The 18,973-nt window shown below is 38.4% G+C and overlaps 2 protein-coding genes across 6 annotated transcripts in view; one reads left to right on the top strand and one right to left on the bottom strand.

The window, feature by feature from the left end:
- LOC110972306 (butyrophilin subfamily 3 member A2-like) overlaps positions 1-18,128 on the top strand; it is a 113,777-nt gene extending 95,649 nt beyond the window's left edge. Inside the window, exons 1-6 of one of the 5 annotated variants that reach the window (XM_051943919.1) lie at positions 3,112-3,166; positions 3,592-3,690; positions 6,729-7,070; positions 15,415-15,720; positions 15,807-15,926; positions 16,242-18,128. In XM_051943919.1, coding sequence (XP_051799879.1) covers positions 3,600-3,690; positions 6,729-7,070; positions 15,415-15,720; positions 15,807-15,926; positions 16,242-16,807 — 1,425 coding nt within the window. In that variant the 5' untranslated portion in view covers positions 3,112-3,166; positions 3,592-3,599 and the 3' untranslated portion in view covers positions 16,808-18,128. Of the gene's footprint in view, positions 1-3,111; positions 3,167-3,591; positions 3,691-6,728; positions 7,071-15,414; positions 15,721-15,806; positions 15,927-16,241 lie in introns of those variants that run through there. The other 4 variants (XM_051943921.1, XM_051943922.1, XM_051943923.1 and 1 more) reach the window with 4 other exon arrangements.
- The window catches only part of LOC110971042 (butyrophilin subfamily 2 member A2-like), a 184,496-nt gene that overhangs the window by 144,881 nt on the left and 20,642 nt on the right, over positions 1-18,973 (bottom strand). The window lies entirely within an intron of this gene.

The following is an 18,973-nucleotide window of genomic DNA, read 5'->3' as shown; positions in this document are numbered from 1 at the left end:
TTAAGGATTGCAAAGTGTGTATTTAAAAGAGCTTGTATTTTATTTTTCTATTTTATACGATCACAGACTGTTATTTGAAGATGTTTGTCAAGTTTACTTGAAATTTTATAGATTGTATTTGTTTAAAGTGTGTATTTAAAAGAGCTTGTATTGTTGGGACCAATAAAACTGACACTTTGTATATCTTTGCTTCTGTGTCCTTTATAAATGCTTTATAAAGCATAGATAGTCCTCACTTTAGATGGGCTCACGGAATATACTTAACTAATGAGTAGTAACCGCATTAATAAGTTATTCATTGAGTATGAATATGTGTTTGTAAATCATATACTAACACAGTTGCTAACCCTTTATAAAGTATTAACATCTGAGATTATCAATGAGCAACAAAACATTTTTAACCGGATTTATTAAGTGCTTAGTAATGCATAATAAATGCCATACAGATCATGAATTCATGATTAATTAAGCACGTATAACTAATTAGTTACAAATGATGAGTTAACGATGAATTAAGCACTTTACTAATGTTTAACTAATGCTTAATAATGTGTTGGTTGAACATTTAAAACTGTCTTTACTAATGCTTTGTAATGCATTACTAATGGTGAATTCATGATGAGTTCATGAGGATTTAAGGATTAACTAATGCTGAAATTATGCTTAACCAATGCTTAACTAATGCTTAATAGTGTATAGTTATTATAAAGTGTTACCCATGTTGGTCTTCCAGCTGCAGCAAAAACTGAAGGAGAACAGAGTGAATGGAGTCACCCTGAAGTGGAGAGAACAGCCTGATGGGAAAGTGTTCCACCAGGAGGAGGATGAAGGAACCCCACCTGACACTGAGCTGAGCTCCTCAAACGCCTGTGTGTGAACCAGAGTGCAACAGCGCCCTCTTTTGTTTGAATTACTTTATTACTGCCTTTGAGTTTGTGGCAGTTTGTCGGCTTCTGTTCCAGCCCGATCTCACGGGGATTCGTGAAAGTTTTAGTTTCGGTTTCGTGTGCACCAACACGATTTCGTCATGTTTTTCGTGCCGCTCACCACGAAATGCACACCAATGTATTTTAAACGGCGGACTTTTCGTGCCACTCAGAACGTATTTCAAAAGAATGTGTATATTATATTTTTAATGTAAAACCGTGGCGAATCCAACGCTATATTTTGCATGACATCGTTCCTAAACATAACCCTAACCATAACCCTAACCATAACCTAACCATAACCTAACCATAAGCCGGTGGTACACTTACCAATTTGCATAGGAATTTCAAGAATGTCCGGCGGCCGGCGGCCGCAAACGCGATCACACAAGCAGTATACGCCGATGGACAGCTTAGATCGTCATGAATCCGCCGGTATAAACCACTTTCAGATGTGATTACCACAGCGAAAAACATTTCGTGGTGAGCGGCACGAAAAACATGACGAAATCGTGTTAGTGCGCACGAAACCGAAACTAAAACTTACGTGACAGTTTCACGAATCCCCGTGAGACCGGGTTGTCTGTTCAGGGCCGGACTGGGAAAGAAATTCAGGCCGGGAGATTTCCAATCAGTCAGGCCACTTCCGCCACCGCAAGGATTGTGTCACGTGGGATAATGCACCAAAATTTTGTTTTTTTTCCTTCCAAAAATATGCCTTTTACAGTTATGTTATAGCAATTACAACACTACTAAACAGACAGTAAGTCTATTAAACACAACCATAACGACAGCTCCATACAGTCCAGTACTTTTCTCTTCTGTAATCTCTTCACTACCCTCACCAATTTTTCCAATGTTTTCCTTTTCCTATTATTTATATAAACCCATTTACTGTTGGTAAATAAAGAGGGCTGCGCGCGCACCCTGGAGCCAGAAGTGTGGCGGCTCGCAGTGGCTTGTCAAGCCATGCGGGTGCATTATCAGTGAAAGATCATGAAAAATACTTTAAAAAACTCACTTTAACAAATGGCAAGAGGCTCCCACATCCCTGTACACTTACCAAATGGGACTATGATGTTAGTAAGTGGCCCAATATTCAGTGGCCTGATATTTATTTATATTTAGTTGAAAAAACTAGCATGTACACTAGAGAGAAGCTGCGAGCATACAAATCTAGAGGCCTTTGATTATGCAATTTATACAAGGACACTGACAAAGAGTTTTGTGTTTTGATGTCTGAAATCCTACCCAGCCAAGGGCAGACGACTATATATTTTTACATTTTCTGGCTCTAAAAAAATTATATAATTTTGGTGTTTTGCTTTTTAAAAAAAAAAAAAAAAACAGAACATGCTTTTCAAACCTGGGTTAAATTAATCGAAATCCCAAAGATAAAGCACCAAATGGTTTCTGTGCAGTAGTGCAGCAGGTAACTGTTTAAATGTGGAACTACAGATATGTTGAACAGATTGCAGTTAATGATTTCATTATTTCATTGTTTTTTTTTTGTTTGTTTGTTTGTTTTGTTTTAGGAGTGCAACTCTGCAATGAAAAAAATAATGTCTCATCATTCTGGGAAGGTGTTGTGTTAAATACTAAAATATCAGTGTTTGCTCTGTGTGATAAAACAAACGTCCTGTAAATCATTACATTCAATCTACAATAAAAGCACAACTTCAATCATTTTCTTCATCTGTACAAAGGTTCAGTAATTTGTTCATTCTGAGTTTTTACTGATAATTTAAAGCATGAAACCAAAAACAGACCCACCATGTTTATAATAGTCCAAGACAACATAATTTGCAAGATTACAATGATATTTGAACAGACAAGATGCATTTATACACACCTGGATGATGCACAAATAGCAGAATGAACACTTTTTTATTTCATCTGTTCAAAGTCCAAACACTTTTATTAAGGAGGAACAACGAGTTCAGATTAAACATTAACAAGACATAATAAAACAACAAGAAACTCTAAATTCTCATAGAAATATGGATTTGTTTCTGTCTGCATTGTTTTAAAAGTTTAACTTCAAGGTTTTATTTCCTGACTGATTTAATGCTGGATGACAGTTTTAGATGAAGAATGAATAAAATGAAGCTACAGACACGTCAGCAGTGACCACACCTCTTTGTATTTTACACATCCATGACCAGAGTCTAAACCTTATCAGAGACTGCTGACCGTACAGCTCACTGAGAGGAGAGGCGACGCTTTGACGCTCTGAACAGGTATTTTACTTTTTCTGAAATGGATTTAAGCTTTTATTGGAGCTCCTGTCATAGTTTCTAGCACTTTACTGTTAAAAGAAAGTTGAATTAGACAGAAAAACAGCCTCCACAGCCAATAAATAACAGACTGTGTGGAATTATGTTGCTGGTGATACTGCATTCTGCTGCAGATATTATCCATTTAAACATGTATACACTAATTATTCAGCTGAATGCAACTGAAATGACTGTTATGATACTGTAAATGTTCTCTGCTTTACCGGAATCTGCTTCTGTGACTGGACTCAATCATCTTTTCTAGAATTAGTTCTTGTAATTGGACAGTTTTTTGTAAAAAATAAATAAATAAATAAATAAAAATAAGCATCAAACCTACTTTTTTGAATTATTCTTCTTATGCCATTCCTGTGTGTCTGAATGTTCAGCACTCAGGATGGTTCACATGATGGAGGGATCATCTCTTAAATCTCCGCTCAGAAGCTTCAACGTGTTGGTTTTCCTTCTTCTGACACACCTTGATGAAGGTAACTTTGACACACACACACTCTTTGCATTTTGTGTTTAACCCAACAAATGAACTCATCATCCAAACTCACATCTCTTCTTCTTGGGTGGATTGGTCTCAAAGTATTTATTGTAGCACAGATCAGGTAAAACTGCATGACTTGACCTTGACTTTGACTTGAACTTCTGCACAGCAAAGAGTCTTGTAGCCGAATCTAATCTTAAATTTATATTAAATTTAACCATAGTTTCAGAATGCTGTTACAGCAACATTGAAAAGATTAGAAATTAGGATTTACAGGTTGCTCGTTGCTTTATAATGTGGAGAAATCAATGACGTCAATATTTCATCTTTGGTCGATGTCAGACATCTAAAGTTAAACTGAACTTCGTCTTCCTCAAAATTTAAACATTTTTTGTCAGATTTGTGGCAAAAGTCAAATTTAAGACAAATGTCAAAATTCAGAGTTTAAATTCAGACTTTAGACAAAAGTCAAATTTAAGTTTAAGTTGAAAGACAATTCAGACTTGGCAAAAATTCACAATTCTCAATTTGATGTCAGAGTTGTATTTTTAAGTCAGACATCAGACAAGAGTCAGTCAAGTTTTAAAACTGAATTAAGCTAAAAAAAAAAAGAGTAAAAATTCTGATTTTTCAAGTTTATATCTTACGTTTAACAACAAACTGCATTTCAGGTGCTCTGCAAAAATCTCATAAAAAGGTGATAAAATGAGAATTTGAGATGCAAATAGGATAAGATTAAATAAAAACACATGGCATCAGACTGAGAAGAAACAAGCAAAATAATAATTTTGGATTGGAAGGAAAGGAAGAGGATTAGACTTAGAAGAAAATAAAGAAGATATTTAATGAGACTTTGGAGGAGGTCTATGGTGTTAACTACGTTGTTACAGAGTTCTTCCTGTACAATTATAGTTTATACATTTAGCTTTTTGGTGTTGTTTATTTATTTATTTATTTATTTTGCTTTCCTTAGTTTCTTGCTTCAGTTTGTTTTAATTTGAGTCCGTACGAATAATAAAGGTCAGTGGAGATGATAATGATACTATTACCATTAAATTGTACTTATGGTGCTTTGAAAAAAGTAGAAAAAAGGTGATGACGTCAGAATTTAAGATTCAGCTAGGATAAGATAAATAGAAACTCACTGCAGCAGATTGAAAAGAAACAAAGCATAATCATACTTTTGGACTGGAAGAAAAGGAAGAAGATGAGACGTTGGAGGAGGTCTTTGATCTTAACTACATTGTTGTGGAGTTTCTCCTGTGTGATTATTGTTTGTACTTTTAGGGTTTTTTGTTTGTCTTTAAACCCTTTCGTTTTCCTTAATTTTTTGCTTCAGTTTGATTGGTTTGAGTCAGTGTGAAAACAGGGGGTCAGTGGAGATGGCAATGATACTCTCAACAACAAACTTTATTGTGGTGGTTTGAAGAAAAATCATAAAAAGGTGATAAAATGAGAATTTAAGATGTAAATAGGATAAGATTAATTAAAAACACATGGCAGCAGGCTGAGAAGAAATAAAGCAGAATAATAGTTTTGGATTGGAAAGTCACGAAAAGGATGAGACTGAAGAAAATGAAGAGGATTTTGATGAGGCTTTGGAGGACATCTATTATGTTAACTACATTGTTGCAGAGTTCTTCCTGTGCTGTGATATATATATATATATATATATATATATATATATACATGTATATAATCCTTTTACTTTCCTTACTTTCTTGGTTCATCTTGACTTGGTTTGAGTCAATGTGAAAGCAGGGGGTCAGTAGAGATGATAATTATAGTGGACACAATAGCATTGATTTGTACTGGTCTGAAATAAAAACTGATAAAATGGTCATAAAATTCTACTGGAAGATGTAATTAATAAAATATCAGTAAAAAATATACTACACCAGACCAAAAAGAAACAAAGAAAAAATAATGATTTTGGACTGGAAGAAAATGAAGAGGATTTTTGATTACAGTTTGGAGGAGGTCTGTGGTCTTTACTACATTATTGCAGAGTTCTACCTGTGTGATTATAATTTATAGATTTAGTTTTTTGTTGTTTTATTGTTGTTTTTTAAACACTTTTGCATTCCTTAGTTTCTTGCTTGAATTTGATTTGGTGGGATCAGTGGTGATGAAACTGATCCTATCAAAGTCAGAACTGAATTTAAAGTCAGACTTCAAAAGAAAATCTGAATGAATAATGAGTGTCAGATTTTTGAGTACAAAATCAGAAATCTGAGTTGACACTATGATTTCAGACATGGCCAGAATGAATTTTAAGTTTAAAGACGTAATTTAGGATTTTAAAAAAGTTTGAACTTAATTTTGAGTTTGCAGTGATAATTTAATACAAACGTCAGAATTTTGAGTTTCAAACTTGAATTTTATGTTTGAAGTCAGACAATAGCCAGAATAAATTCTGAGCTTACAGACAGATTTTAGCCAAGATATATAATAATTATGGCTTCAAAATTGTGTTTTTAGGTTTAAAGTCAAACGTCTGACCAAATTCTAAGATGAAAGACAGATTTCAGCTTAAAAGAGTAAGAACTGACCAAAAACTTAGAATTTCAGATAAAGTCAGAAATTTCGAAGTTGACAAAAGTCAGAATTCTGAATTTAAAGTCAGAAGAAAGTACAAGAGTCAAATTCTCATGGTAAAGTTAAAAAGTTGGAAAGTTGGCATTGTGTGTTTGGGAGCCCTAAATCAATTTCTACAACCATTTCTCATGTGTAACTTGTTTTCTTGTCAAAGTAGATGAATCCAAGTTAAAAAACAACAAAAAAACAGCTACACAAACACATAATACAGAAACTAAAGGAGTCGACATCTACCACAGAATAGTTTTAGAATTTTATTGTGAACAATGTTTCATAAAGGTCTGTTTTGGACAAGACATTATTATTGTTGGATCCAGAACAAACAAAACATATTTACATGACATGAAGTCCATGTCTACACTGCCAGTTGCACCTTTTTACTACACCAACTTTAAGCTGTGATTGTTTGATATGAGCTACATTTATTTTGTACAGGTCAGTCTCAGGCCATGGCTCCATCTGAATCCGTTGTATCGATGGTTGGTGGAGACGCTGTGCTGCCGTGCCGTCTGGAAGCTGGTTTAGATGCTGCTCAGGTGACGGTGGAGTGGGGGAGGCCAGATCTGGAGCCCAGATTTGTGTATATTTGGCACAACGGGAAGGAACTTACTAACAATCAAAACGCAGCCTACAAGGGAAGAGCTTCGATGTCTGCAGATGAACTGAAACAAGGCAACAGTTCCCTGAAGCTCACCCAACTGAAAATATCTGATAATGGAAGATACAGATGCTACATTCCCAAACATGATGAAGAATATTTTGTGGAGCTCCTTGTTGGTGAGTAAATGAACAAAACTCCTACAACAACAACACTACATTCAGAACTTTTCATTCACCTTTATGATCATGCAACCACTGCCACAGGTCAGCGCAAGTGTGTTGTACAAGTAGACGATAAGAACTGCGGATTTCTCTGCAACCCACTTTTGCTAACTTGCTCCTAAATGATGGTTGTCTTGATTCACAAGAACAAAAGTTACCACAGTGCTAGTAATTTTAAAACAAGATGGAACAAATTGCTCATTTATTGTGTGAGGTATCAAACTACAATGGAAAAATGGATGTTGTAGTTTTTCAGCATATGTGATTAACATTGAAAGACAAATAATTTGAGGATAGAACCAAAAGAATTGAGACCTGATTGTCAAGTGAACAGTCCTATATTCTGTGATTTTATTCTGTATTATTTTGTGACATACTATAATGTGTTTTTATGATATAGAATATTAAACTTTTTTTACATACTGTACAATTTTTTACAGCACATTTTACTATAATTTTAACACACATTGTATTATGATATTTATTATGACAGTTTCCAATTTTGATGCAACATACTACTCTGTAACATCAATACAAGAAGATTCACTATGACATTTCTTTACAACATACTTTACTATGACGACTTTTTACAACATAATGTTACTTTAATGCTTTATTTAAAACATACTTTACTATTAGAGTTTTTTTACGACACTATGACATTTTTCATGACATAGCTTGGAATTTTTGCCAACATACTACAGTATTTTATCACATACTATAGTACACTACAGTATACAACAAAATGCCTCACAATACGTTTTACTACATACGTATACACACGTATACATGCATATATCAGCCTTTGACACAGTAGATCACCCAACTCTTTTATCTAGACTTAAACACCTGGTCGGCCTCTCTGGGACTGTTTTAAAATGGTTTTACTCCTATCTCTCTGACAGAAGTTTTCTGGTAAGTTTGGATACATGCTCATCAGATGTCCACAAAATGAAATATGGCGTGCCTCAAGGCTCAACTTTAGGTCCCATTCTTTTTAATTTATACATGCTCCCACTTGGAGATGTCATCAGGAGACACAGAATCAGTTTTCACAGCAACGCTGATGATACTCAACTTTACATCGCCCTGTCTCCTGATGACACAGGGCCAGTCGATGCCCTTTTTAACTGTATTTTAGACATCAAATCTTGGATGGCAGAGAATTTCTTGCAGCTCAACCGGGACAAAACTGAGGTTTTAGTTATCGGCCCTGAAGCCAAGAGAGAGAAACTTTTATCAAAACTGCTTTCACTATCCTTTAACCTGCTGCTTCTGTAAAAAATCTGGGCGTCATTTTTGACTCTGAGCTTAATTTTATACCTCACATTAAACAAGTAACTAAAACAGGTTTTTTACCATTTAAAGAATATAGCCAGAGTCCGCCCATTTCTCTCTCTAGCAAACACAGAGATGTTAATGCATGCTTTTATTTCTAGTAGAATGGACTACTGTAATGCCCTGCTTTCTGGTCTTCCCAAAAAAACTATCTCTCACCTCCAATTATTGCAAAACTCAGCTGCACGAGTCCTGACGAAGACCAGAAAGCGGGACCACATTACACCAGTTTTAAAATCACTGCATTGGCTCTCTGTGTGCTTCAGGGTAGATTTTAAAATTATTTTAACAGTTTTTAAATGTATTAACCCTTTAAGCTTCAGTCAATTCCAGCCGTTTTCAGTACAAAAAATCGCTAATATTCTATTTTTAAATAAAAAAAAATTACGAAAAATACGGGGAATATTGGACGCACATCACGAGGTGCATTTCCTTGAAAATGACCGATTCGGGGATTTTATACGACTTCAGGACATGTTTTGGACAAAATAGTTTACTGGCTTGTGTCGTCTGGATGTAAAAGGTTGGATTATGGCCGTTTTTTGTGGAATCTTTTTTTGTGTGTGTAATAATGAACCCGGAAATGTGAGTCGCGCTGTGTGCGTTGAAGCCGTGTATAGAGAACGGATGGATGAATATTTGTTTTTGTCGGACAAATGTGTTTTTCTCACCCGCTGTAGTAATCGCATCTGAAAGTTGTTTATACCGGCGGATTCATGAGAATCGAAGTTTTCCATCGGCGTGTTTGTATAATCGTGTTTGCAGCCGTCGGACATTCTTGAAATTCCTATGCAAATTAGTAGGTGTACCGCCGGCGGTACACCTACGACGCACTGAAGCGTAAAGGGTTAATGGTCTTGGGCCTTCATATTTGTCTGATCTACTTTTACCTTGTAATCTCTCACGGACCCTCAGGTCCTCTGGCACTGGCCTTTTAACAATTCCCAAGGTGAATACAGTGACACATGGCGAGGCAGCTTTTCAACATTACGGCCCTCGCCTGTGGAACAGCCTGCCAGAGGACCTGAGGGCTGTAGAGAACGTAGAGACTTTTAAATGCAGACTCAAGACTCACCTTTTTAAACTGGCTTTTACATAATGCTTTTATTTTATCTTAATGCCTTGATTTATACTGTTTATTCCCTGGTCTTGCTTTTATTTATTTATTTTATTATCTTGTATACTATATTATTATTTCACTATTTTAGTATTTATTTTACTATCTATTTTAGCATTTATTTTACTATTTACTTACTATTTTACTATTCTTTATGTTTTAGTAGCTATTTTATTCTTTAATTTTTAGTTTTACCTGTTATTTTCAATACGTCTATTTTAGATTCCAGTGTTTCCTCAGTGGGGAGCCGTCTGCATCTGGGGCTTTGGCAGGGCCTGGGCCTAATGGTCCAGGAACTAGCTGGCCTGTTGGGGCCTGCTGCTGCTGCCCCCATGCTGGGTTATTAAAGAAATTCATCAGAATTACAAGCATTACCAACGTAACGCTAGCAGTTAGCACTACTTACTGCAGAGCCAGTTTCACAATAACCAAATGATGGACGGCAGAGCACATACAGAACGTTATGACAATTTCAACATGGTGACCGACATTGCTGATTTATGAAAACACATAACTACATTAATAAAAATCACTGAGCAGCAGCATTCAACTTTCATTAAACTCTCCCGCAATCAAAACAGTCCATCAGAAAATATTGTCCCCCGGTTCTTCTGGCCGCTGCGCACTTCCGTTGTCATGCCCCTCCCTCTCCTGCTCTCTGCTCGGGGTAATTGGAAGCGGCTGCGGAGGTACACAGCTGGCTTCAATCAGTAATCTGCTGCATTCAAAGCCTGGCTCTGCCTTCAGCTCTCTGCTGGGACATTGCAGACAGCTCCCCGTCACGCATGCATCACCTTAGGACTCAGTAAACCCCTGGACTTTCTCGCCTGCTTCATCCACCTCCCTACACCCCGCAAACTACACGCCACATTCCGCCGCGAGCACACTGCTCTTTGGATCTAAGGATTACCTCGTCTGCTCGTCACCCCACTGCATGCTGCACGACGTTTCAAACACGTCGCTCCCTGGACTCAGACTCCCCCGTGGATTGCCCTGCCGGTTCTGTCTTCTCCCCTCACCCCGGAATTCCCCACTCCACTCTCACCACTCCCCTGCCTGCTTCTGTCCTCGCCATGTCCACCATTGGCTCCCTCTGCTACCCCCCACCTCGTCTCCCTGGACTTTTTGTGAGTTTCCTCTTCCCCCATCTTTAGTTCAGTTTAGTCTCCATCGCGGCCCTAGGCTGTCGCCTTTTGTTCTATTACCGTATTTTCACGACCAAAAGGCGCACCGTACTAAAAGGCGCAGTCTCAGTTATGTGTGCCATTACTGTATTTAACACACACATAAGGCGCACCTGATTATATGGCGAGGGTTTTATATACAATCCACGCCCACACTTCCCCCTTTAACGTTCTCATGGTGTCCTCTACTACGTCCGCCTTACAACAACAACACACACACAAGCATACAAGTGTGCGTATTTAAAAATAGAGCGGGAGCAAAACTGAGTTTGGTATTCACATTTTTTTTACTGGTAATCTTCATCAATCAAACCCATGGAAGTCCTCATCCTCTGTTTCTGAATTGAACAGCTGCGCTAAACCTCCATCAAACATGCCAGGTTCACTTTCTTCACTGTCAGAGTCACTTTCCGTGCCGTGCGGCTCCTCGGAAATGATGCCGGCTTTTGCGAAAGCTCGAACAACAGTGCCAGCAGACACGTTAGCCCGAGCAGCTACAATCCATTCGCAAATTGTGGCGTAACTCGCCCGGCGCTGACTTCCACTCTTAGTGAAACTGTGGTCTCCATCGGTCATCCATCGCTCCCACGCCGCTCGCAGCCTTACTTTGAACGGCCGGTTCACACCGATGTCCAGCGGTTGGAGTTCCTTTGTCAGGCCTCCCGGAATGACAGCAAGCTCAGAGTTCATTTGCTTCACTTGTTTTTTCACATCGGCTGTGAGATGGGCACGCATAGAGTCACAGATCAACAGCGATGGTGATGCGTGGAAAAAACTACCTGGTCTCCTTACATACACCTCCCTCAGCCACTCTTTCATCATTTCCTCATCCATCCAGCCCTTTCATTTGCCTTAATGATGACTCCTGCTGGAAACTTCTCTTTAGGCAAAGTCTTTCTCTTAAAAATCACCATAGGCGGCAGTTTCTGTCCATTAGCATGGCAGCCAAGCACAACAGTAAAAGAAGACTTTTCGTACCCCGTTGTGTGTATCGCTACCATGCTGGTCCCCTTCTTCTCCACAGTGTGACTCACCGGGATGTCGAAAGTGAGCGGCACCTCGTCCATGTTAGTGATGTGGCTGGGCTGGATGTGTTTGTCGGCGATGTGTTTGCTGCAGTAGGAGCAGAAGATGGCCAGCTTTTCATTATAATCCGCTGGAAGTTGCTGCGCTACCGTAGTCCTGGTCCGGATGGAAAAATGGCACCGTTTCATGAAACGAAAGCAATGAAACGAATTTTCATTTCTTCTGCTAGCGTTACTGCTTTTAGTCGAATGGTGACCGTTGAAACGCTTCTCCCACTCGTTCTTTGCTCGATGATCCACTGCTCGAGTCTTTCCTCCAACTCGGGCCGCCTCGCCTTATGTCCGCGGAAACTCAGCTGCGTCTTCTTGACCTGTAAATCATAGGAGCTCGTTTTCCAGCTTCCTCCACTTGCGAACCATCAATTCATTAATCTTAAATTCTCTCGCGGCTGCTCAATTTCCATGTTCCTCCACGTAGCTGATGGTCTTCAGTTTAAACTGTGCTTCATAAGCGTGTCTCTTTGCCATTTTCAGGGTTGTTAAAACAACGATGTTCTGCATAACGCACATACCTGTTCTTTTATATACAATCCACGCCCACACTTCCCCCTTTAACGTTCTCATGGTGTTCTCTACTACGTCCGCCTTACAACAACAACACACACAGGACGCACTGCACCACAGGGCGCGCCGCACAATTTGAAGAAAATCTAAGACTTTTATGTGCGCCTTATAGTCGTGAAAATATGGTAATTTACCCATTCTGTTATTTCCCCGTGCCTCTCTATTTACGTTCCTCCTGTGTATTATTATTAATTTCATATTAAAATCATTATTTATTCCACCTGCCTGTCTGTGCCTGCTGCTTGGGTTCACACACTGGTTCGTGACATCCGTTGTGAGTTTAGCATTCGTGTGTCGCACTTTTCCGTTGTCTTGTGAGTTTAGCATTCGTGTGCCGCACTTTTCCGTTGTGTTGTGAGTTTAGCATTCGTGTGTCGCACTTTTCCGTTGTGTTGTGAGTTTAGCATTCGTGTGCCGCACTTTTCCGTTGTGTTGTGAGTTTAGCATTCGTGTGTCGCACTTTTCCGTTGTGCTGTGAGTTTAGCATTCGTGTGCCGCACTTTTCCGTTGTCTTGTGAGTTTAGCATTCGTGTGCCGCACTTTTCCGTTGTGTTGTGAGTTTAGCATTCGTGTGCCGCACTTTTCCGTTGTGTTGTGAGTTTAGCATTCGTGTGCCGCACTTTTCCGTTGTGTTGTGAGTTTAGCATTCGTGTGTCGCACTTTTCCGTTGTGTTGTGAGTTTAGCATTCGTGTGCCGCACTTTTCCGTTGTGTTGTGAGTTTAGCATTCGTGTGCCGCACTTTTCCGTTGTGTTGTGAGTTTAGCATTCGTGTGTCGCACTTTTCCGTTGTCTTGTGAGTTTAACATTCGTGTGTCGCACTTTTCCGTTGTGTTGTGAGTTTAGCATTCGTGTGCCGCACTTTTCCGTTGTGTTGTGAGTTTAACATTCGTGTGTCGCACTTTTCCGTTGTGTTGTGAGTTTAGCATTCGTGTGCCGCACTTTTCCGTTGTCTTGTGAGTTTAGCATTCGTGTGCCGCACTTTTCCTTTGTGTTGTGAGTTTAGCATTCGTGTGCCGCACTTTTCCGTTGTGTTGTGAGTTTAGCATTCGTGTGTCGCACTTTTCCGTTGTGTTGTGAGTTTAGCATTCGTGTGCCACACTTTTCCGTTGTGTTGTGAGTTTAGCATTCGTGTGCCGCACTTTTCCGTTGTGTTGTGAGTTTAACATTCGTGTGTCGCACTTTTCCGTTGTGTTGTGAGTTTAACATTCGTGTGTCGCACTTTTCCGTTGTCTTGTGAGTTTAGCATTCGTGTGTCGCACTTTTCCGTTGTGTTGTGAGTTTAGCATTCGTGTGCCGCACTTTTCCGTTGTCTTGTGAGTTTAGCATTCGTGTGTCGCACTTTTCCGTTGTGTTGAGTTTAGCATTCGTGTGTCGCACTTTTCCGTTGTGTTGTGAGTTTAGCATTCGTGTGTCGCACTTTTCCGTTGTCTTGTGAGTTTAGCATTCGTGTGTCGCACTTTTCCGTTGTCTTGTGAGTTTAGCATTCGTGTGTCGCACTTTTCCGTTGTGTTGTGAGTTTAGCATTCGTGTGCCGCACTTTTCCGTTGTCTTGTGAGTTTAGCATTCGTGTGCCGCACTTTTCCGTTGTGTTGTGAGTTTAGCATTCGTGTGTCGCACTTTTCCGTTGTGTTGTGAGTTTAACATTCGTGTGTCGCACTTTTCCGTTGTCTTGTGAGTTTAGCATTCGTGTGTCGCACTTTTCCGTTGTGTTGTGAGTTTAGCATTCGTGTGCCGCACTTTTCCGTTGTGTTGTGAGTTTAGCATTCGTGTGTCGCACTTTTCCGTTGTGTTGAGTTTAGCATTCGTGTGTCGCACTTTTCCGTTGTGTTGTGAGTTTAGCATTCGTGTGTCGCACTTTTCCGTTGTCTTGTGAGTTTAGCATTCGTGTGTCGCACTTTTCCGTTGTGTTGTGAGTTTAGCATTCGTGTGTCGCACTTTTCCGTTGTGTTGTGAGTTTAGCATTTGTGTGCCGCACTTTTCCGTTGTGTTGTGAGTTTAGCATTCGTGTGCCGCACTTTTCCGTTGTCTTGTGAGTTTAGCATTCGTGTGCCGCACTTTTCCGTTGTGTTGTGAGTTTAGCATTCGTGTGCCGCACTTTTCCGTTGTGTTGTGAGTTTAGCATTCGTGTGTCGCACTTTTCCGTTGTGTTGTGAGTTTAGCATTCGTGTGTCGCACTTTTCCGTTGTCTTGTGAGTTTAGCATTCGTGTGCCGCACTTTTCCGTTGTGTTGTGAGTTTAGCATTCGTGTGCCGCACTTTTCCGTTGTGTTGTGAGTTTAGCATTCGTGTGTCGCACTTTTCCGTTGTGTTGTGAGTTTAGCATTCTGTGCCGCACTTTTCCGTTGTGTTGTGAGTTTAGCATTCGTGTGCCGCACTTTTCCGTTGTGTTGTGAGTTTAGCATTCGTGTGTCGCACTTTTCCGTTGTGTTGTGAGTTTAGCATTCGTGTGTCGCACTTTTCCGTTGTGTTGTGAGTTTAGCATTCGTGTGTCGCACTTTTCCGTTGTGTTGTGAGTTTAGCATTCATGTGTCGCACTTTTCCGTTGTGTTGTGAGTTTAGCATTAGTGTGTTGTACTTCTGTTGTGTTTGGCCTTCTGGGCCACCATAGGTAATGTACTTTTTTCACAAATTCTTTTTCATCTTCTTTTTCTTCTTATTATTATTATTTTAAAGATATATTAAAATATGACAGGAAAGGACAGTTCACAATTTTTTTCCAACATATTGTACTATAACAGGTTTATGACATGGCATATGATGACATTTTATTTAGAGCGTACTTTACTTGCTAATTTAAAACATAATATTTTTACAACATACTACAATATGATCATTTTTCAGACATGGTTTTAAAATTTCTTTCAAAAATATACTGTCTGATGACATTTTTTAAACATTGCAATTTTTTGAGACATATTTTTTTATCAGGCAGACTAGCATTTTCTTCTGTAATTTTGGTTGTCATTAATCTCTGTGAAGTTCATCTCTGAAGTCTTTTTCTCTCTCAACAGGTTCTGTCTCATCACCTTCACCATCCAGGACCTCAACCATCAGTTTATCAGGACTTGATAGAACCCATGGCTCAGTGGAGTTACAGTGTGAGTCTGCAGGCTGGTATCCACAGCCTGAGGTGTTGTGGCTGGACGGTGATGGAAACCTCCTCTCTGCTGGACCTACAGAGACAGTCAGAGGTCCTGATGACCTCTATACTGTCAGCAGCAGAGTGACTGTGGAGAAGAGACACAGCAACAACTTCACCTGCAGAGTCCAGCAGAAAAAGATCAACCAGAGCAGAGAGACAGTGATCCAAGTTTCAGGTTGAAATAATGACACAAATGATGAGTTTTAACTGAGAACAGCTGAGGTTTGGTGATTTGTAACTGCAGTGTTTTTATGATTTCAGATGATTTCTTCGAGGTCTCGTCTAGCTGTGCTGCTTCTGTTGCCTTTAGTGTGATTTTTGGCCTCATGTTGGTTTTTACAGTCTCGCTTTTTGTCTGGAAATGGAAGCAAAACAAAATCAGTGAGTCAAAACTGTGTTTGATTTATTCAAAAATGCATTTTATGTTAAAGCTCTACAATGATTAAGTTTTCAAGCTAAAAAAAAAAAGATCAGAACAGTCATAAATATTCACCTAATGTTCACATATAAAAGTGAAAATTTAGATTTTTTTTTTCAAATGTTGCAGCATCAAAGTAAAACTGCAAATTTACTTAGAAATCAGGTTCTAGTTTTAAATGTTTGATTACATTTGTGATCTGATCAACAACCTTGTGACACCAGTAGACGTGGTTTTAACTTTGGGTTTTATGTTTTCAACTCGTGTTTTTACTGCAGAAAGGAAGCAGCTCCAACATCCAAAGGAAGAGGGACAACAGCTGATGACAGAAATCAATAAAATAGAAGATTTGGACAAGAAAAAGGCAAAACTAGATGAGGAGTTCATGAAGAATGAGGAAGAACAGAACAATGTGACACAGACGATTGAATCTCTACAGAAAATAACAAAGGAACTGGAGACGCAGAAAGAAAAACTCAAATCCCAAAGTGAAGAGGCAGATAAGAAATCTGAAGAACAGGAGAACAAGATGAAGTCACTGGATGAAGAAGTGATGAAGAAGGAGGGAGATAAGACAGCAAACAAAGCACAGGGATACATGAAACTAAAGGACATCATGACTGAGGTCATATGGAGCCTGGAGGAAAGAAAGAAAGATCATCAACAACTGAACATGAACACAGAGAGTATAATAAAGGCTGCATATGATGAGGTTGATAAACAGAAAGAAAAGAAGCAGAAACTACAGATCAGCAGGGAGCAAATGAAACAACAAATAGAGGAGATGGAGAATCACAAGAAAGCACTTCAGAGCAAACTACAGTCAGACAATGAAGGAAAGTAACAGGATCAGATCTCATCTCTTCAGTCATGTAAAGGTGAGAAAATACAGAAACACAGAAGAGTTTATGTCTCTGATCTCCTCTTAGACACAATATTTAGAAGAAGATTCATATATATATATATATATATATATATATATATATATATATATATATATATAGATAGATAGATAGATAGATAGATAGATAGATATTCATTTCGACCATGTAGATTTACATAATAAATGTTTTTTATACTGGATTGATTTTCTTTAGAATTTCACTTAAAAATCAGAGTAACACACTTGTACTGTAAACTTGTTTTTAAGTTTGTATCTTTTGTGTCTGAACATATTAGTGTGCACTGACTTCTGCATTATTATTCTTTAATTTTTAGCTTTTGTTGTACTATTCTCTAACTTTTTAATTTAGGTGAAACCAGATCTTTTCACCACACATTTGGCCTAAATAATGTTTTAAGCTTTACCATTTTTTGTAGCTAACGACTCACTTTGTCATTTTCTAACATTCACAGCATGTAAATGAATAATGAAGATTAATGATTTGTTCTTTTTTAATCGCGATAATCAGCCCTTAAGTTTACTAAAATGTGGCTTTTCTTTTTCTTTTTTCTTTTTTTAGTTTGCCAATAAACAATTTTTTATATATGGAACCTGGACACTCAGCCAAAGCTCAGTTTGCACTCAAACTTTGGCTACATTATTTGCACTAAATACACAATGTTGTTGTTTTTTCATTATTATATCTCGGTGTTTCTTACATTGAGAATTTACTTGTCATGTAACCAATGTGTCTGCAGAGGAAAAGAGCTTCATCCAAGTTATTTTCTGAAGCTACAATTTATACGTCTTTCAGTCGACGCTATAATTTACTGATATTTTGAATTTTCATGTCTAATTGTTGCTTCGTAATGTGTTGTATATTTTAATGCTTTGGGAAGCACCTCGTGACTTTAGTTTTTAAAAATGCATAAATTAAGTTGATCATTGTCACTATTCTCTAAAAGGCATTTTAATGTCAGATTTATTTGGAATCATTTTTTTTAATCCATCAAGACTAATGACTTAAAGTTGCAAAAACAGATTTGCTAAATATAAAAGAAACTAGCCACTTAAAAAAATGCAAAAAAAAATAATAGTAAATTGCACTTGACAAATGATTGGAATCCAAAATGGTCAAATTTTGGTTCTCTTCTTCCATTTGATGGATTTTTTCCTATTTTTTTTCAAGAAGATGATGAAGTTCTTGAGTAAAATGCACTTGGTTAAAAATGTTTAGAGTTTCTATGTGTGCTTTTTAAATAATGTGGTTGTTTTTTCTTAAATTTGTATTCTGCTTTCTTACTCATTACAACATGTTCATTTTTCAGTAAACTGAAAAAAACAATAAATGTTGTTATTTTCGTAATACTGTCTGTGTGATGTAATTTACCCATTATAAAATGTGTTTGTGTGTATTTCAACAATTTAAACTAGGGCCTGTTTCATGAAGCAGGTTTAGTGAAAACTCTGAGTTTGTTAACCCTGAAATGAGGAAAACTCAGAGTTTTCCGTTTCATGAAGCGAGGTAACTAACCAGAGAAAGCGGGGTAACTCTAGCCTGTTTCACAAAGAGGGGTAACTTAATAATTATGCTTGTTTGATTGTTTACCTTCCATAGGGTGCAGCTAAGCGTGTGGTCTGTCGAACACCACCGCTTCCCTGGACTGGCTGCTGTTTCGGCTCGCTCTGTTTTCCTACAGCTGTATTGGCTTTTCTGTGGGCTCTCGTGTCGGCCTGCTCTCCCTGTGGCTCTTCGCTTCGGCATACTAGTTTCATGATCAGAGGCGTCACTTGGTTTTAAGGACAGGGGGGGCTTAGCCCCCAGGAGATGCACAGGATGTGAGCGAACATTTACTTTTACAGCTAACAAAAACTGAGAAATTGCTTTTCCACATTAAGATTTAGATTTATTCAGAGATACTTTACTGTGTAAATGTTTTACACCACAGTGGCCATGACTTTTGCTCACAACACAATAACTCAGAGCTGCCAAGTTATGACCAGACCTCAGAGTGAGATTTGGTTTGTGCAGGATGCTGATGGGGGGTCTGGGGGTCCTCCCCCAGAAAATTTTGAAAATTACTGATCCTATTTCCTGCATTCTGGTATATGTTATGAGCATTTTGT

This window comes from Acanthochromis polyacanthus, chromosome 23, assembly GCF_021347895.1.
Source record: "Acanthochromis polyacanthus isolate Apoly-LR-REF ecotype Palm Island chromosome 23, KAUST_Apoly_ChrSc, whole genome shotgun sequence".
Lineage (NCBI taxonomy): Eukaryota > Metazoa > Chordata > Actinopteri > Pomacentridae > Acanthochromis > Acanthochromis polyacanthus.
The sequence above is the reverse complement of the archived record's forward strand: the minus strand, read 5'-3'. Positions and strand labels throughout refer to the sequence as shown.